General features: G+C 40.8%; 1 protein-coding gene across 5 annotated transcripts; it reads right to left on the bottom strand.

The window, feature by feature from the left end:
- Nucleotides 1–41: 41 nt before the first annotated feature.
- Nucleotides 42–18,817, bottom strand: trpm6 (transient receptor potential cation channel, subfamily M, member 6). Of its 5 annotated transcripts, none has more exons than XM_020590394.1 (40): nt 18,540–18,790; nt 18,338–18,417; nt 18,078–18,116; nt 16,966–17,155; nt 16,549–16,762; nt 16,006–16,127; nt 15,683–15,854; nt 15,404–15,578; nt 14,791–14,914; nt 14,634–14,706; nt 14,361–14,461; nt 14,087–14,221; nt 13,368–13,421; nt 13,053–13,184; nt 12,762–12,890; nt 12,131–12,285; nt 11,558–11,786; nt 10,882–11,034; nt 10,596–10,754; nt 10,285–10,413; nt 9,859–10,110; nt 9,583–9,757; nt 8,422–8,536; nt 8,137–8,333; nt 7,885–8,017; nt 6,799–7,213; nt 5,655–6,345; nt 5,345–5,442; nt 5,072–5,162; nt 4,765–4,811; nt 4,605–4,669; nt 4,489–4,514; nt 4,343–4,393; nt 4,106–4,171; nt 3,694–3,992; nt 3,445–3,527; nt 3,132–3,337; nt 2,978–3,029; nt 2,717–2,829; nt 42–2,020 (listed from the first exon to the last, which is right to left on the bottom strand). In XM_020590394.1, the coding sequence occupies exons 1-40, from the start codon at nt 18,555–18,557 to the stop codon at nt 1,926–1,928; spliced, it is 5,853 nt and encodes a 1,950-aa protein (XP_020446050.1). In that variant the 5' UTR covers nt 18,558–18,790; the 3' UTR covers nt 42–1,925. The 5 variants fall into 5 exon arrangements, with proteins under 5 accessions (XP_020446050.1, XP_020446049.1, XP_020446048.1 ...); XM_020590393.1 differs by having other exon boundaries at nt 12,131–12,402; nt 12,762–12,887; XM_020590392.1 differs by having other exon boundaries at nt 12,131–12,402; nt 18,540–18,788.
- Nucleotides 18,818–19,251: the final 434 nt, after the last annotated feature.

Here is a 19,251-nt window from a genome sequence, read left to right as displayed (position 1 = left end):
ACTGTATGCCAGTGTGCTCTTGTCACCACTGTACACTCATGTTTACTACTTATTTTGCTGCTAGTGGGACCGTGAGGGAAGTCCACTTAGTAAGCTGTGAATCAAGCGCCATCACAACACCCCTGGGACAGTGAATTCCAACTCTGAATATAAGGTTTTTGTGTATGATGTTCTTATTTCCCCTTGTTAGACTGTGAATCAAGAGGGGTGGGATGGGGCTGTCAAGAACAAGTGGCAAAGCAACACTGTAAGTAAGATACTGTAGCAATAACTGGAGGCATTTACTACTGTCATGTTTGCATTGTAAGATTATTTTTTATTTTATTACTATTTACTATTATTATTGTTCTTATTATGCCTACTATTCTTCTATTAGTCTACTGTTGTTCAGTTCTATTTGCATGACATTTCATTGCAATGAAATATTTGGGGCTTGTGTTTTCTCATGATATTGTGGGTTTCGTGGGACAGTTTATTGACTGAGTGAGTGATGGGTTCAGAACAAATACCACATCAGTTCAGTCAGTTCAAAGCAAAATTTTTTCACAAGCTGAAAGAATTTTTTTTAATAAAATGCTCTTATTTATACACAACCAATTTAAAATTTATTGTTGTATTTAAATGATTTTTTCTCAACCTGTGAATGTGTGAGTTGGTATAACCAGTCAGTGAACAGCCCTTTCTGAACTGGCCTTATTGAACCAGATCAGAGACCCTTAACCTGTGGCAGGAGGGAACAATGTGGGGAGGGTAATATTCTGAATGTTATGGAGTAGCCTGTTCAGTGTGAGCGGCTGAACTCATCACGCGCCTTTACCACTCCATCAACACAGACTGACATCGCAGAGCGCACAACACAACCAGTCGTCGCTTTACATGACGGCTCAGGTAAATTAAACAGACATTTTTAATACACTTGGTCTGAAGTACATTTCCTACACTTAGTGAAATACACTCCACTCCAAACCTCCTACTCCCTTTCCTGTGCAAACCTGTGTGAGTGTCTGTGTGAGAGAGAGCAACGGAGAGAGTGATGTTTGCTCTACCAGTGCTTTGTAAACTTTCATGATGCATTACACATGCATGCAATTGAAGTAGCATTAAAAATGGTTAATTTATTGTTTAGAATGTCTTTGTGTCCCAGCAAGAACAAATATAACTAAATGTAGCAATCTGTAACTGAAATGTAAAAGTTACTACAGAGCCTCTTTTACACAGGACTAACAGAACAATGCAAAAAAAAAAGAAGATTTTTTTTGTTTTCAAAGTGCCATAGCTAGTGAGGAGAGGAAAGGCTGGCAAAGTGGGGCGTAGATGCTTTACTGTGTGCGTTTACTTGAGAAACCAATCAAAAAAGGAGAACTCTAAGGAAAATGTGCATTTGATTACTCTGAAGAACCATTTTTACATTTTATGCTTTCAGTTGGTGAGACTGGACTCTGCTGGACTCTGAACTCTGACTCTACAATAAATCCATGAGCTCTACTATAGTTTTTCATTTTCAAGAGTGTGTGCATATGTGCATGCATTTATTTGCATTAAAGAGCCTGTCGCAGTTGATGGATTACACTGGGTTTAAGTTCAGAGCTATGCAGGGCCTAAGTGAGTCCTCCTTTGAGATGTATATACAATGTGAAGGCCTGAATTGATTTTTGTTAAATTCTATATTTTATTGCTTTTGTAGACATTTTGTTGTGGGAAGAAAAAAAATAAAAAATTTTATGGGAATATTTGTGCCTTGTTTTTATGTCTCACACATACAATGTTAGATGTTAGATGTCTTTATTTTAAACAGACATTGAGCAATTTTATGCTGGAAAATTAATCCATAACGTATACTGTGAGAACAATTTTGTAAGTCTGTCTTCAGGTAGAAATGTTTCGTGTTGGTAAAAGTATGTGCCTCCTGCTTCCTGGGTCATAGGTTACACACAGCTTTCAACGTCTTCTTCTTCTTCTTTCTGCGATGACAGCTCTGCCTCACTGCTATTCTCGCAGCTGTCCGGACGTTTCCTTAAATCTGAACAACAGAAACATCAGTGTGACAGGTGTGGAAGTTAAGTCCACGCATCCAGCATAAATAATTTGGTTTGATTTGTTGGGAGAAATCTTGGTGAGGACATGAGAAGATGAAGAGGAAACACAAAGCACCTTCGGGATATCAAAACAACTGTGTCTGAATGTTTGTGTTTGTTCGCTGGGCTTGTTTGTTTTTGAGCATGCTTTCTTTCTGAGCAGTTATCCTCCAGATGCCGATATCATGTCTACCCAGAGACGTTAATTAATAGCTAATCAAAGCTAATTTCTCAGCAGCACATCTCCATCACAAAGACATGATTAATATGTAATCAAAGGCCATGCAGCACAACGCACAAGGCAGGGCCCACCCCCATGCCTCAGACACTACTGTTGTTATAGAAATAAACGAACGCTCATGGTTTAATTAGCTGGTTGTTGGAGTGTACTGTCTTCATTTGAAGTTGTTTGGTATTTAACTCAGAGCCAATGCTGGGCCCCTTGAGTGACGACACAGAGGGGACCTAGAAATACAGGCATATACACATGTGCACAAAAAGAAAAAAAAACATACTGAGAAATTAAATCTCATGTAAATACTAATTCACATCCATGCATTGTTTAGACACAAATACAGTATGCTCTCTACGTAAACAGCTGAACATGAACATGTTTTCTGATGCGTTTGTACATTTCTGACCTTCTAGGCCCAGTTTGTGGCAGCAAGCACTGCAAGAGTGTTTCTGCAGAAAGCTGTTGATGGCAGTATCTCCAAGGTTATCAGGACCAAAAAGCATCTCACCCCTGCTACCACTGCAACGGGGTCACAGGCAGCACAAGAGTGAATAAAACACTCAGTCTTTCATCAATATATGTGAGATTATTTGAAGTTCTAAAATCAGAGGTGAATGATTTCTGACATTAATAATCTTGATATATGTGGCACAAGTGGTTACTGTACCTTAGGTCATCTGCCATAATTACTGTTGGATCCGTCAACTCTTCTCCTACTCCTGTCAAGAAAATAGAAATACATGAAAAAAATGAACCAATATAGAAAAAAATATATGTGCACACACACACATATGCTCAACAACTCATAGATAAGGATTCACCTTGTATGTCAAGCACCAGCAGCTCTCTGGTTGAATACTCATAGGTCCAGTGAGAGAAGGCTAGCAGCATTTCTTCCAGTGAACAGCAGGGGGCGATCTCCTCTCCTGTGTTGTTATTGTACTTCCTGAAGTCACCAGACATGTTCCTCTCAATAGTCAGCCACTGGCCATTTGAATGCCAGAGGACCAGTGATACATCTAAAAATCTGGTGGAAAGAAAAAGATAATTCATAGAGACACATAAAGTAGATACATATATTCAAGAGACAACACAATCACACACACACACACACACACACACACACACACAAACCTTGGTGAATGATGCATATTATCAGGTTTGACCTGATTGAATACTTGCATCATCTTCTGGGCTGCTCTCTGCTGCTGGATCTCCTTCAGGAATGTCAAACAGAAGCTGTTTAGAGAGTTGTTGGGAATTTGTAGTTAAGAGATGTACCTAAATAGTTCTAATTCTGCTAACTGCCCTTCATATAGGCTCTTAGAAATTTCAGCAACAACAATTCAGTAATTCCCTGCCTATGTTTTTTGATACACTTACCCTTAAACAAAGCTGCAGTGCTGTGCTACCAGGGAAGTACCTCTGCCAAGCACGAACCACTTCTGGCCTGAAGGCTTTGACCACATATACCCCACCAAGCCTGAGCACATCCTGTTCTGCCCATGTACATAACACCCTACAGCCCCGCCGGAGACCCCCATCAAGAGAGCCCTCCTCACTGGATAGGGTTTGCAGCATCGCAGACAGGCCTCGTGACGACCAGGAGGAGACTGTGCTGCATACAGGGTCAGTATCAGAGGGCACATCCTCCAGGGTGTAAATGCTCACTTCTTCACCTCCTGTACAAAATGAGGACAAGCTAAATAAGGTGCATAGAAAGAGAAGGGAAGGAATTTAACAGTAAAACAAATATGATAAAAAAAACATAAGGTGACTGTGACAACACAGTTACCCAAAATGGAAACAGGAGTGAAGGGGATAGTGTGAGCCAGTCTCATAAGATTGTTCCTTTCCATGGCTGATAACACAAAAACACACAGTCAGACATAGTTAGAACTACACAGGTGCTAAAATACAAGTAGAATTACTCATGAAATGTCAGAAAAACAGATGCACAATACATGATTTCAGGTAGTAAAAGTGCTTGGAATCTGGTGATTTAATCAAACAATTGTCTGCATCTTAATACCTGAATAGTGCGGATATGAACTGTCAGTGGACTGGAACCAGGGGCTCTTGGCTGAATGAGAAATGAATATACAATAAATCACTCTACAATTCACCAAATAAAGATATTTTTGGTGTAATGTATCCAATTTGTATGTTCAGAAATACCTTCAGGGGCAATGCTACTCTGTACACTACAACAGAAACATAAAGGAAATAAATGTCATTACAACAATCTTCAAGTTCATGGATATTATGGCAGACCTAAAGAAAGGCAGACTTACGAAAACCTTCGGTTCATGGATCTGGTCCAATTGTTCCATGCTGAATGAGTAGGGCTCCATGTGTCCTGAAGGTCAATGCAAAGATAATCAGACCAATCTTACTGACATATATCATCACCTCAGTATTTCTAGTGTCTCCACTACACTGCCACATATTTACCTGATTTGAACACACTTGCTTCTGTGACAAATCCATGGGTTCAGAATCTGAAACAGATTTGTTATTACCAGCATTCAGATCTTTAGAACAAAACTTATGTTGTAGTAACTTATACATTGTGTATTTTAAGGCCACTGTTTCATATTTGTTTATTAATGCACAATTCAAAAAGGCCTCAGACAAATCAATAGGCTCTTTTTTATTATCCTCTATGACCTTGTGCAACTGTATACTCAAATTTAATAGGATGATGGATATTACTAATTATTAATATGTCATTAATTTCTATAGTACTGTAGGTCCTTACTGAGCTGACTGAGGCTGGTTGAAGCAGACCAACATGTATGCTCTCCTCTTAACCTCCGGCGCCTTCTCCAGCAGGCATCAGACAAATGGGACTTCACCGTTACCAATTTACCATAACAGTTCCAGGTGGAGAGTCAGAGAACATAAAACAAAACAATTAGCACGGTTTCAGGTTTATTAATCCTGCAATACTCAGTTCCCTGCTGAAGCTCCATGGGGAAATTTCAATTCTCATGAATAAAGTAAATCTCAACAGTATCTGGTGGCACATTACAGTATCTGGATTGCTCTCTTGTATCTTCACTGTCTTCCTGTTCCGGCTTTTGCCCCTGCTGTCTAAGGTATGCATGAAGTCAGAAGACTTGGACCACTCTGCATAAACAAAAACACACATCATATGTTGGAAACGGTAGCTGCATGACAACTAAAATAAAAATAGGACAAAGTACACTGATTTTTTAAAGTAGTATAGAGTTAGTTTTTCTGTTATCATGAGTGACAAGACAGTGAAAAAAAATGGTGCACATCTGAATAAAGCATGTCTCTATGTATATAGCCCGTTAAAGTACTTTGAAGAACAATACCTGTGCTGCTGCTGCACCTTAGTGAGGTCTTGGCTCTGAAGCCTCTCCCACCAGACAAACTCTCTCTGTTCGTTGCTTCATCGAGAAAAGGAAATGATCCCCTCGTTGGACTGAGGGGAGCCCCAGAGAAAGTCATCTTCTCTATGCTGGATGACAGAGACCTGCAATAGCCATAGGGATGGTCTCTGAACAAACCTTCACACCTGAGGGATTTCAGAGATCTTTCCATTTGGCTTGAAGGTCTGAACCGAGAAACTGGTGGGCTATCATACTGAGAAAAGGCAGGATTTATCAAACCCTCAAAGATGTCTTGAGGGCCAGACAGAAGCATAGCATTGCTAGCAGCTCGGGAAACATCTATATCAGACAGCTGTTTGTGTGTCTTTTCCTCCTCTTGGTCTTCCTCTTCTTCATCATCCTTCTCTTCTTCTACCTCTTCCTCCTCTTCCATGGATGTGTCCTCCTGACTGGGATACAGGTCCAGAGTCCAGAGTTTATGATATGGTGACTCCAAGCCTCTGGCAGAAAGAGGGGATCCACAGCGAGATGGTACACATGAGTCACAGGGCGTCTGATCCCTGAAAACACCAAGATGAACTCCGTAAAACTGAGAGAAGGAAGCGTGGGATGCAGTTCTAGATACTCCTGGCCAGTTCTCACTGGGATGATTGACAGCGGGAAACTGTGAATCCTAGGGAAAAATGTGTTAAACAAAATGCAAAGGTCATTAGTTATTGCCTGATAGTTTTGTATTCATAAGTGTGATACTGTACTTTAGAGTTTCTTTAAGAAAATTCTGGTTTTACTCCCTCTCAGGTTGAGGTTAGGTTTGCAACCTTTCTCATTTTGTTTTGCTTCCCATCACACCTATTATAAAATCCATCCATCACTTATAATATAGAGGGTCAGGGGTGGGGGGCTTTAGCCAATCCCAGCTGACATTGAGTGAGAAGCAGGGCACACCCTAGACAGGCTGCCAGGCAGACAGCTACACACACTCACAGTCACAGCTACAAGCAGTTTGGAGTCACCAATTATGCTAACCCACTTGGGAAGAAGCCAAAGTACCTGGAGAAAACCCAGACAGGCATGGGGAGAACATGCACACTGCACACAGATTAAAAAACCCCATTTAAGTACCTACCTCCTTTATTCCTTGCTCTCCCTCCTCTGTGTGTCCTTGTCTTCCTTTCCTGCTTGCCCTGGCTCCAACATGGCACTCCAGAGTATAGCCCTTCAGTAAAGAAGGTGGGGTGCTTTTACATGACTTGGCCATCAGTCGACGCATGTTAAGTGCATCACAGTCGGCTCCACTGCTGTGCGGGAGGGTCCAGCTGTGTGGGAGGATGTGCCGGGACACTGTGGTGGGGCGACACTGAGCCAGGCGTGCCTCCTCCTGATGTAGGCTGTCAGAGGCAGAGAGCAGAGTGAGGGTGTCCACAGCCAAGGCTGAAAGGTCCTGGAGTTGACCCAGCTGAGAGTCCAACTCCAAAAGGCTGTCCTGAATAAAGCCGACCTTTTCAGAGACCTCGCCCACCATTGTGCACATCTCCTTTGCTCTAGTGGAACACACATTTTAAACAAACATTAAAAAGTGTTTTTCCTTTGCTCTTCTTGCAGCAAGTCAATGCAGTTGGTACCAATGGTACAATGAGATGGACTTTTTAAAGCCACTGACAGGAGACATTACACTGTATATTACTGTATGTCACATATAAAATACGATTGTCTCAGCAAGCAAACATACAGAGGAGTGAAGCCTGTGTTAATAGGACAGTAATGTGTACGCACTAGATTGTGAAATAATGTCAATTGAACTTCTATCTACTTATCAAAAACAGAGAAAATACAAAGCACAATATTTTTTTTTCATCTCCTCATGAGTAAAAGCATTGTTCCCATGTCACTTATAAATCAACTTTACCTTGTTATCTTTCATCTTCATTATGAAAACACAATAATAATAATGAGTGGTACATATGACAAAAGGAGCCATTGCAGGTGTTATAGTAGGAAGAACATACTGAGTTTGGCATTGGACACAGATGTTTGACCTCCTACTTTCTATAGGAACTATAACCACATTACAACACTGCTCCACAATCAGCTTATACAGGACAGCAGACCATATAGTTTAAGACATTTCTCTCAGTTATATCAGATAGAGCCCCCAATACTTAATGTTTCCAACTCTAATGGTTTATACAAATCATTCAAGTATCAATCCAACCTCTCAGCTGTTGCTCTGATCCTGTTCACTTGACTGCTGTGGAGACCCTCACTCTTCTCATGGATGTAGGCTTGCACACATTTCTCTTCAAACTCATGGAGCTTCTTGTAATCCTCAAGGCCCAGGTAGAGCTCTGATAAGCACAGGTAAGACAGTAGAACTGACTTTATTACTGGACACATGTCTGTAAAGTGACCTGTAAGATGTGTATAGACCAATGTTGAATTGGTTATCTATCCACACAGTACTCACTAAGTCCAGAGTCTCTCTGTCCCTGCTCAGCATCTCCACTAATTCTCCTGTGAACGGCTCTCAAACCTAGGATCATGTGACTGAGGAGGATAAGGGGTGGAGGCAGCCACGGCTTCTCCTGATAGGTCATGATGTAGCGATAACGGTGATACCTCCATAGCTTATTAGATTTTGATGCCATGTCAAAGTAGATGTTGCTGTTATTGAGAAGACAACATTCAACTAAATAAAAGTGCTCTTCCACTGTGAAAACTAAAACTGAACTTTGCTTATAAACATGCTTACTTAAAAAATGCAATGAGAACGTTCACCATGATGATATACTGGAAGAACATATAGACAGCCTGGAGGAACGGCGTAACAAAGGAAGCAGGAGGACATGGGTTACCATCGGCACATGCTGTCAACACACACAAACACACACAGACCTCACCAGTGGCAACCACTACCTTCATTGACAATGCATCTGACAATGACTCCAGTCTTTTAGATCTTGTAAACAGTGTGTGAAATACAGGGGGACTCACACCCCCTGACTGACAGCTCAGACCCCTACAAAGTCTTAAAATTGAATTTCAGATGGGTCTCAGAAACGTGCAGAATTGTTTTCTATATATCTACACAAGACTATTTATATGTATGAAACTTTATAAATGGTTAGCCTAATTGTTTTTAAAATAATAATAAAAAATATATAAAGGCCTATTGTATTCACTGCATTTATGGTTTTGCAGCAAACGTGATCCAGAAAGCGACTGCATTCAATGTGGGAGCGCACAGACTGTTAAAGACGCATTACAGCGGCGCACAAGGTCAGACTGACGTTAACCACTGACAGTAATGCCTGTAACATCACTGAATGGGACATTGTTATTTGTCATGGCTCCCAAGCTGCTTTTATGTGTTATTTTGTTTGCTGATGTGTAAGTAGATTTGATGCATTTTGTGCCACCTGGAGCACAAAGCACCATTCACCACAAAGGTATTCAAAAACATTGGCTCAACTAAAAACAAAAACAGAATTTGCATGGAACTGCTTTAGTCATGTATACTGGCATGTTTGCTTGGCGTCTACAGGATATGTTGTAGGCATGCAGCATCAGCTGCTGCATTACGAATATCAGTCAACATTGGGAATGATCACTCCATTACCTGGAATTAATAACATATACTGTAATGAAAACGTTTCACACGAGTATCACTTGAAATGAGTTCAGACCAACTGAATGGCCTGAATTTTACTCCAGTTCCATGATTCAATTTGCTTTAACAAGGTTTTTACATCACTTCATCTGTGAGTCTTCTCATGTCGCAAAGGATAAGAGGCAAGGTGATGTTCAGCACCTCCATTAAGAAACTCAGCATCAAAGTAATCAAAATTAAGTTCTACTGCTTTAACTGAAGACTGGTTAATAAATATTTAGTGCTTTCTGTTGAACCACTAACGATCTATCTCCCCTGCGTAGACCTCTCCAAAGATCATCCAGTATGGTTGGAAGACTATATCTCGAACTAGGCTCCAGGATGGCTCCTCATCTGGCGACAGGATGGCCTTCCTGGACACCCCGAAGCTCAGCAGCACTATTGCCATCATCACCACAATGAAGAACATGTTACTGGTCTGGGCAGACACAGAGAGAGAAGTACAATAGTATTTAAAAAAAAACACTCCAACAGATGCTTCTCTGCCTCTGTAAGAAGCCGTGTGCTGTCTCTACACACCATCTTAGTGATCATGGTGAGGTAAGGGCCAGCATGCTGATTGACAGCCAGCACATCCATCACCCTGATGAACCAGAAGATGATGTCCAGACAGTAACTGATGCGTCCTGCCGTGTGGTAGGGATCAGCATGCAAACGCATTACCAGCGCAGCCAGGAAGAGGAGAATGGCAATGAAATCCGATACGTTCCAGTACTCTGAGAACCAAATCTGCAGCTTCTGGCTCAGCTTCTTCGGCTCAGACATTAGTACCTAATCAGGTATATATATTATTGTTATGGAGCAACAAATTAATGATGATGATAATAATAATGAAATGTGTTGTTGTCTAATTACATTTGTTGTATCTTAAATTCAACACTTTTGTGAATCTTTCTGTAGACACGGCACCGCAAATCTATACACCAAATACACCGACTATCTCACCTCTCTGGTTTTCTCCAATGCAGTGGACAAAATGTACACTATGACCAGCCACTCTTGGCAACTAGGTTGATCCTCCATCTTCACCAGGATGACATAGGAGAATAACATCAAAAAGGCCAAGTAGGACATCTGAAGTGGAAACAGATGCAGCAAGATAAAATTCAAGAGACATGGAACGATGAGAAAAATATACATTAAGCAGCATACATTACATCAAAGACAATGAGGTGCAGTCATCTCATCCATGTGTGTTTTCAGAAAGAGACATACTGTATTTTACATTTATACATAACAACATGCACACCACCTACTGTGTGAAACCAGAACTTGACAACAGGGGCTGTGTAGAATTCGTAGAGTTTTGTAATGCAGGACAGCCACTGCTCGATCCCAGGAGACAGAGTTTTTGACACAGGACCAGGAGATGTTTTTTCATAGGAAGGCAGGCCACGCTCTACATCCTGACTAACCTATGAGAGTAAATGAGAGGGGGACAGGAGTCGAGAATGAAGAGAAGAGAAGCACAGTACTAAAGCTATTCAGATTCCAGTTGCACTTTGACAACAGAGCTGGTTTAGTGTACTGCTGGCACTTTACCTTGTGACCAGTTCCCTCATGGGCTGGTACTGACTTCACAGAGTCATGCCCAAACAACATCGCCTCATGGGATTGCGGTACATGGCACATTTCAGCTTTACTTTTAAACTCCAGTAGCAAGATGGCAGGGGGCAGCAGAAGGCTTAATATGATCTGAAGAAGAGAGACAAAAAATGTTTTAGAAAACCTTTGTACAATCAAAGCTTCTATGTGATGAGTCAAAACCTTATTTGATGCAGCATGGGAGAAGCAGAGTCGCCAGTCAACCTAAGCTGCATGTGTTTGGACTGTGGGAGGAAGCTGGAGTAACAGTTAATATAATCAAAGATATTCACTTAGTAATTAGGTGTTATTTGTTATAAGGGCTATATCACCCACAAAGTTATTTTTATTTTAATTTAAACCTACTAGGTTAGAGCTAAGACTTGGCAATGTAGTATGTGGTGTCCATTATTTTATTTCTAACGGGATGTGCTGAAGCACATGAACCGAACATCTGGATTGCATGTCCATTATGTTCATGTATTCATGTCTTTTTATAGCAACCAAAGCAAAGAAATCATACATAAAGACAAGAAAATCTGTGTTATGACATCATCACAGACAACAATACAGAGCTAATAACAACAAAATGTGAATTTTAACTGGTATATTTAACACCTCTTGTAATGTTTACCTTCAGAAAGGAGTTTTTTCTCATGTTGAGCGGCCCAGTCCACAGATCTGTGAGGAGGGTCTGAGTGCAGGAGTGTGAGACAAATGGTCGGTGAGACGAGGAGACAGCCATCTGCAAACAGGTGAAGTGGCTCCACGCTTCCATCTCTGACGTCAGCAGCTTCATGGCCATCTGCTCGTTCTGACGAAATGCATAGTCTAACACATCCACCGCCAGCTGACCAAACTCACTAAGACACAGGAGAGACACAGAAACATCTGCAGCTTTTCATACAATCAGTCAGTCAAACACTATAAAAAACTAAAACCCACACTGACACCACAACAAAAATTAAAGTCTTATGTTACTCCCAAAATGATTAAAGGATTGTCTAAGACAGACACACTAACAGGAGACAACTGTATCTAGATCGTCTCATCTTTTAAAAGTTTTCTGTTTTGAAAAGATCAGTTCAATCAATATAATATGATCAGAACTGTGATCAGATGAAATACATACAAAAAGTAGAATTTTTTATTTGAAAGTGAAACTCTTAACTATTATAGGTGAATATACCTGTAAATATACACTCACATTGAATATGCCTTTAATCTCTCTGCAATATTGTCATCCATATTGCTCTGCCTTGCTTCGAAAGCCATGGATCGGTAAAGCTTACAGCCCACTGTGGCACGTGCCAGTGCTTCCTCACCATGCTGCCACAGGAACAATGCCATCTGCTGTCGCTGCTGTAGTACGGCCCACACAAACAGGTCATTGAAGTTGAAGGGAACGAGCAGTGGAGCATCAAGAAGACCAGGGGTTAGTGTCATCTCTTGACTTTTCCTGGCTGACACGTTTTGTTCCTACATGGAATGGTTAAAGGGGAATAAAGAAGATGCAGAGAGGCTCAGAGTAAAGAAAGAAGACAGAAGGGAAAAAGAAGAAAAGACAGCCTGGATAACAGCTTAAAATGTAAAAATAAATGTTTGCACAAGGCTATTTTAAACATGTTAGGGCTGCCTTAGAGATCCAAACAGTGCCTACTACAGGCAAATGGTATGGCTATACATTAGTTGAGCTATAGAATCTCATTTAAAAAAAAAAACAAAAACAAAAAAAACCACAATGTATAAATTGGAATAGTTTTGATTCTGAGGATTGAATCACTTGAAGAAATTTTGCTTGATATATAACCCAAACTGGAAAAAAAAACCTCACCAACCTTGTGTTTGTAGGGCTGAGCAGTTCTAAAGAAATGGAGACTCCTGCCATGACTCCTGCCACTCTCAGAGTTGGGCATGAATTCCTGTCTCTGTTTAGACAGGGAGGTGGAAATGTCTCCTCTACCCTGCTATAAAGAGTGACACAGCAGTGAGGAGTGTGCATTGTTGACACACTGTGAGAAAAGTCAGGCCTAATTACAATTAATACAAGAAAATAACCACGTTTTCTCCAAGGCGTATTTCAAGACACAGTGAACGATGGAGCAAAAGCTTTAATTATCAGTGCTCACTTTGTTCTTTGTCCTGTAGGCAGCTCTGAAGTGTTTCCGTGTGTAGGTGCTGCTGTACGCTCCTCCTATCAGGTACTCTATCACCAGGCCCATGTCAATGAGAGAAGGACGGTAACCTATGGGAAGAGAAGTCTACTCTCACACACACACACACACACACACACACACACACACAGAGAGAGAGAGAGAGAGCAAATACACACACAGTAAGAATCTATATATTCACCTGCAGTGTACATGAATTCATCTCAGTGCAATACCCTATGAAACAGCAAATAATGTCTGAGTGAACAGTGCTGTCTGTAGTGTACTCACTTGTTTCGCATCTTCAATGAGATGGTGCAGGAAACGGTCGGTCTGCCCCTGGGGCTGTTAAGAGAAATATGTTCTTAATCAGAAATAATAGAACAGTAAGGAGAAAATACCAACTATGCAATCAGAGCACAAAATAATAATAATTATTCCAGTGGTTACTTTTTAACACAGTTGTATTTTGCACATACAGCAGCAACACTGGGCCCCTCAGCCTGTTTCTAAAGGGGACTTATTATCCCAGATTTATGTCTAAGTAAACAGGCTTTACTACGGACAAGATAAAGGCAGTGTGGAGGAAGCCAACTGTTAGTGCAGTGATGATAAAAGGTTCTGTGATCTCAAAAGTATCCAAAAAGAACAACTGGGAAAATACCCTGGATGTAATTGACCATAACACACAAAGAACCTTGGTACAAAACACTTAAGGGCGCGTTGCTGTCATTTCAAATCAAAGCCACAGTTTTGGAATTTGTGCTTCAAGAAACACAAACACAAGAACTGCCATTCTTGTGTTTGCTTAGCAAGATGAGAGCACAGGGAAAAATAAAAGAGAAGATAACACAGCAAAACAAACTAGAACACTATGGGATGAAGGTGAAAAAAAATGTAATAGTAGCTTTTTTTTATTTAAATGTTATATTTCTATTCCTGATCAATGAGATGAGAAAATCAGAAATTACAAGGGAGAGTCTCACAAACATTAGAAGTTAATAGTTAACCGTGTTGTAGAGTTCCTCGAGGCGATCCACGGTGAGAAAGCGGCTCATGGTCATGCCGTTATCAATCAGCAGTTTGACAAAACTGACGCGGTCCATCACCAGGGCATCCAGCATGGCTTGCTCCAAGGAACCCACCTAGATAGCTCACATTAAATGATTACAATCGCTCAGTACGGTCAGACAAAATTCCTCATGTGCGGTAATTTACAGTACTACAGTAATGACTTGTAATTACACCACAGCTTACACTAGTGATTTACAACAAGAGTTTCACCTGCCAGTGCTGCCCATACACCAGGATGTCTTTCTGAGCAATGTCCACCCTGTCCCAGGCCAGAGCCATGCTCAGCTGCTCGGCAGGACTGGCCTTGGTGCCTATTCATCACACACACCAAAAAACTTTCAACAAGACACGTCAAACCTGGGACTGGTCAACATACAAATAACTTCCAGTAGCTGTCCAGTAGCTGGTTTTCCTGATATAACATGTCAAAATGTCTCCAGTGAAAATGTCTGTAATCACAACCAAGAGAAGAATAACAAGTACCCTTGAGTGTAGTGGTCAAAATGGCTGCATCTGGTGCCATGTGGTCCTCTGACTCAGAATCAAAAATGGTTATCTGTTGTTCAAAGACATATTGAAGCAGAGTGAGCGGTCTATGGGCTGAATCGCAGCACACATTCAAAAATGCTGTTTTACATACAGACTCTCTGTGATCCATGCATTGCAGGAGGAGACTGTAAAGCTGAAAGGCTTCGGCTCTCTCTATTCCAAACACATCTCCAATTCTGACAAGGAAGTCCTCTTTAATGTCTGCATCCAAATGTCTAAAATGCAGCAAACATGTAAGTTATAACTGTGACATGACAATGTATAAAACTGAAGCATGACAGTGGATTAAAAAATCTATCAGTACTGATTAATCTGCTGACTATTTTTATATAATCAATTATTTAGTCTATGAAAAAAATCAAAAAATAGTCAAAAAAATCCACTGAGTTGAAGGTAATGTCTTCAAATATCTTGTTTCACTTTACCAAAAATCCAAAACCTCAGAATGCACTGAATATACAGTTTACAATGTACGGCAAAGAAAAGCAACAAAATAAATTTTTGAAAGACTGTAAACACACAGCATTTCTTTCACAATTGTTACTCGAAAATGACTGAAATGATTAATTACCTATATATATTTGTCAACTGACTGACTGAATGTAGAACAGACATGTTGGTTTATTGAAGTATTTCTACATCAAATATACCAACACCATCAAGTGAATCATGTAGAGCCACTAAGGTAAGCATACAGTACATACTTGTCGACAGCAGTCTGCTTGTGTAAGAAGGCAAGCAGGTCAGCAGCTCTGCCTGATCCTTCAAACACAAACACTGGCACAGGAGGCACACTGCTAACATAGTCCAACACTGTGGACAAAATGGCAGGACCTCCCTCCACCACCACACACACCACAGGTACTCCTTGGTTTAGCCCTACAAAGATGAGAGGAGTTGCTGATATTATGTTAGTCACATCTAAATCCCGTGCTTTTTCCACTTGCTATAGGTACTGCACAAAAATACACACAGTGACTCACGAGGGTGTATCTTCTGAAGCTGGATGTGCTTCTCCAGCTTCCTTCTGAGGCCTTGCTGGCAGCCATGTTTTCCCAGCGTTCCATCATCCACCAGTAGAAAGTGGGAGTGGAAACCATTGAGACAGGCCCTCTTGCTCAAAGGGTTCCCCACTGGCTGGTAGGGCCTGAACACCTGAACCGTGTTAGGGGAAGGTCACACCAGGAGCCAACGAGCAGTCAGTCAGAGTAACACCATGCACTAGAGCATGTTAGAAACCTGTAAATCTTTTTTGTACTGAGGTTGTGTAATCCCATTCCACAAGAAACAAAATGTTAGTACTCACATCTCTGCCTATAAGGTCCGTGTTGTCGATCGTTCCCCACGGTGTGACGCCGACTGTATTTCTCTTCCTCAAGTCATGGCCCCCAAACATTTTCACGGCCTCGCCGACATACTTAGACACACCTAGATGACATGTACAGATTAGCATTAAAAAAGAACATTAAAGAAGTCAACTTTAATGTTGCATTACAATCAAATTCTTCTTGGTGAAACTGAAATGGACATAGAATGCAGCTACAATGAAACAATTAGACTCTGGGACACTGAGCATGAATGTGTTGAGTGGGGCTTTACGCAAAGAAACTGGTGGAATTCATATCCTATTCATGGAGGCATGCGAGGACAAGGGGTTCCTCAGCTATGTCACACCAGTACTGATTAAACTGAGTCTCATCCTACCCTTAAGCCGCCATGCTATTAATGTGAGTACACATCAGAACCTAGCCAAAAATCAAATGTCAATCAAAACCATAGGTTCGACATGTTCAAGAGTAATAAGTAATACTGACCCACACACACATACCATAGATCTTATACCACCTACCTGTATTAATGCCATCAGTGAGTATCCAGGCCCCTGTGCTGCGGGCAGCTGTGATCAAGCCTTTGCTGAAGGCCTCCTTGACTTTAGGGGGCAGGCTGAAGTTTTCCGTGCCTCCCTGGACAATCAATAGCAGCTTGGGTCTCTCCATCTGCCACTCCCTCAACATGAGTTGAAGCAGCAGCTCTGGCTTTGAGTCCACAGCCAGACGCACATACTGGATGGGAAACACATGGACCTCATGGGACTGAGAGTCTCCAGGTGCTTCACTCAACCCTAATGCTAGTGTGACTGTTTTCACTACTGTTTACCTTAGATAGTATCTTTGCTTTAATGCAGCTCTCTAATGTCTGCTTACATCACAGCAAACCAAGGCTTGTTTATACAGCCATTAAAATCCATTAAAATAGACTCACAGACCTTAGCCCGACAGACACGTGTGGCAGTATCCTGAAAGTCTATGGTCCCATAAGCATTGGTTGGACTGGCTTTGGTGTGGAGCTTGATAGACCAGCCATTTTCCACATCCTGTCCAGGACCAGGACAATGGGATATGGGAGGAAGGGACTCTTGAGACGAATGCTCCCCGATCAGGCGACCACAGCAACATCTGGTCAATAAAAAGAATTTTAAATGGAAGAATACAAAAAATTGGAAATGAGAAGTAGCAGAAATGTTGGTTCATTTCTAATCTTAAAACAATCACTCACTTACATTTCACCTGTTTATTCAAGTGGTCAAATATATATATTTAAAGGGATTTGGAAAAAAAGAAAAATAGGCATATTACTATTTTTTGACACCTCATAATCAACCTATAAGTGGTTCTTATAATCAAAATGTTCCAGTCTCTCTCCTATAGCGACATGTATTTTTGGCAAGACACTCCTATCATTCACTATTTGGTGAATTTTAGATAAACGTAAAAGCAAATGACTGGTGGGAAATCCAAATGAGATATTTCCCTAGTCTATTTAGGGATGATATGTGGAAAAGTCTGAGGTGATTTTGATAAAATGGTTTGGCAAAATTTTTAGTGATACTCTTTTAAAGCTAAAAAGAAAAGTAGGGTTATTAGACTGTATGTCACAAGTACCCGACAGGCCTCCACTTGGCCTGTTTAAGCCAGGCTGCTACAGTTCCTCTTCTTTTCCTGTTTCCCTCCCTTCCTCTTCACCTCCCTATGTCCTTCATCCAAGTGTTGAAAACTCACACGTTCATAAATGCAGTAGCTTACACTATTGATATCACCAATGTCCACACCTTGTGTTTATTCTTTCAAATAGCAAAGAAACTAAATAAAGACCTAGGCACAATTACTTTCCAGTTTGTGATACATTAAAAGATTATTATTTTATGAATATGCAGTGGCATTCATGAAATGTAATAGAAATAGAAACAGAGCCTAAGGGGGAAATGTTGATATAAAGGGTGTGAAAAAACGTGACATACAAATTGACACAATAAGAAGACATGTCAAGGTTTGAGGGTTGTATTCAGACTTATATAAACACACAAATCATAAATTATACCTGATTAGGTTTTGGCATACTTGGCATACTGGAACACATCTGTGAAAAACAGAAGATAACACATTGGCAAAGACTCCACATGGTCCCTGCTCCTGGTAGAAAGGGCTGAATGCCAAATAGTTCTGCACTCAGAAAGATGTCATGTCCAAACACCACTGTTAATATTACACTACGCACTCACTAAAGACATCACCCTGTAACTTTCATCTAAGAATCATAAAATGCTGAACTTTAACACTCAACAGGGCAATCCAGGTTACCTGTGTAGCTCTCGAGAGGAAGGGATAAACTTCACACACTCTCTCTTGAAGAAAGTTTCCGCAATCCAAGACTTTCCTGACTGGAATAAGAAGAGAAAGCATTTACTTACACATCACCAATCCTGGAGTATAGCTAAGCACTATATTCCCAACTTCCAAACTCATCCTCCAGCAAGAAAACACGCTATTACTAATCACTGACCTTCTCAGTGAAGCTCATTGCAGTGCTGGTGTCAGTAGCTGAACCCACAGGAACCTAAGTTCTCTCATAAAAACATTGACAGCCTGTATGACAAACCGTCACGTTCACAGCGGCCTTTACTTGCATCCCCCAGGTCTACCCTGCTCCTGTGCTCCCTTTCCCAGCCAGATTTAACAATGGCCTAACAGAGGAAAACATTGTTGATGGGAAAACACACACATCCGCTTCCTGAGATTAATAACACATGGTTGGGGAGTAGGCGTACTCCCTCCCTCAGACTGTATAAACACGAAACAAAAGGTCTGAGGTGTATCTAATGAATTCCAGTGATTTGACAATAAACGTCTTTTTAGACAATAAGCCTCACTAGTTTGCTGCAGCTGCAATAAGAAGTAAGAACTGCCACGTGACCAACAACAAAACACAAATCAACTCATGCACTACCTTAAAGATAATGTATGGATCTACAGTATATGGGAAGTAGTTATGTAGATTTATGGCAGCTTAAAAAGGTGTATATTAAAATAAATCCATAATTTAAGATGTATGCAAGCGAGGCTGTTCTGCATGATAGCGTAGATATCAACCTTATAATTGTAGGCAAAATAGAAATGTAACATCTGAATGCAATGAAATAGTTTTTGGTAACTCACCAAAATGACAATCACTATATTGCACTGGTTATTATGCAGCATTACATTAAAATCATAAC

Source organism: Monopterus albus, unplaced genomic scaffold, assembly GCF_001952655.1.
Source record: "Monopterus albus unplaced genomic scaffold, M_albus_1.0 scaffold12.1, whole genome shotgun sequence".
NCBI lineage: Eukaryota > Metazoa > Chordata > Actinopteri > Synbranchiformes > Synbranchidae > Monopterus > Monopterus albus.
Note: the sequence above shows the minus strand (reverse complement) of the source record. Positions and strands in the feature narration are given on the sequence as shown.

Excerpts from the sequence above, each read along its gene's own strand:
- trpm6 (XM_020590392.1), bottom strand. Across the intron at positions 8,537-9,582 it reads CTACGCAGGGGAGATAGATC|CATGTGCCGATGGTAACCCA; the intron begins GTTAGTGGTTCA and ends GTGTGTTGACAG. Across the intron at positions 3,338-3,444 it reads AATATGCATCATTCACCAAG|ATTTTTAGATGTATCACTGG; the intron begins GTTTGTGTGTGT and ends TCTTTCCACCAG.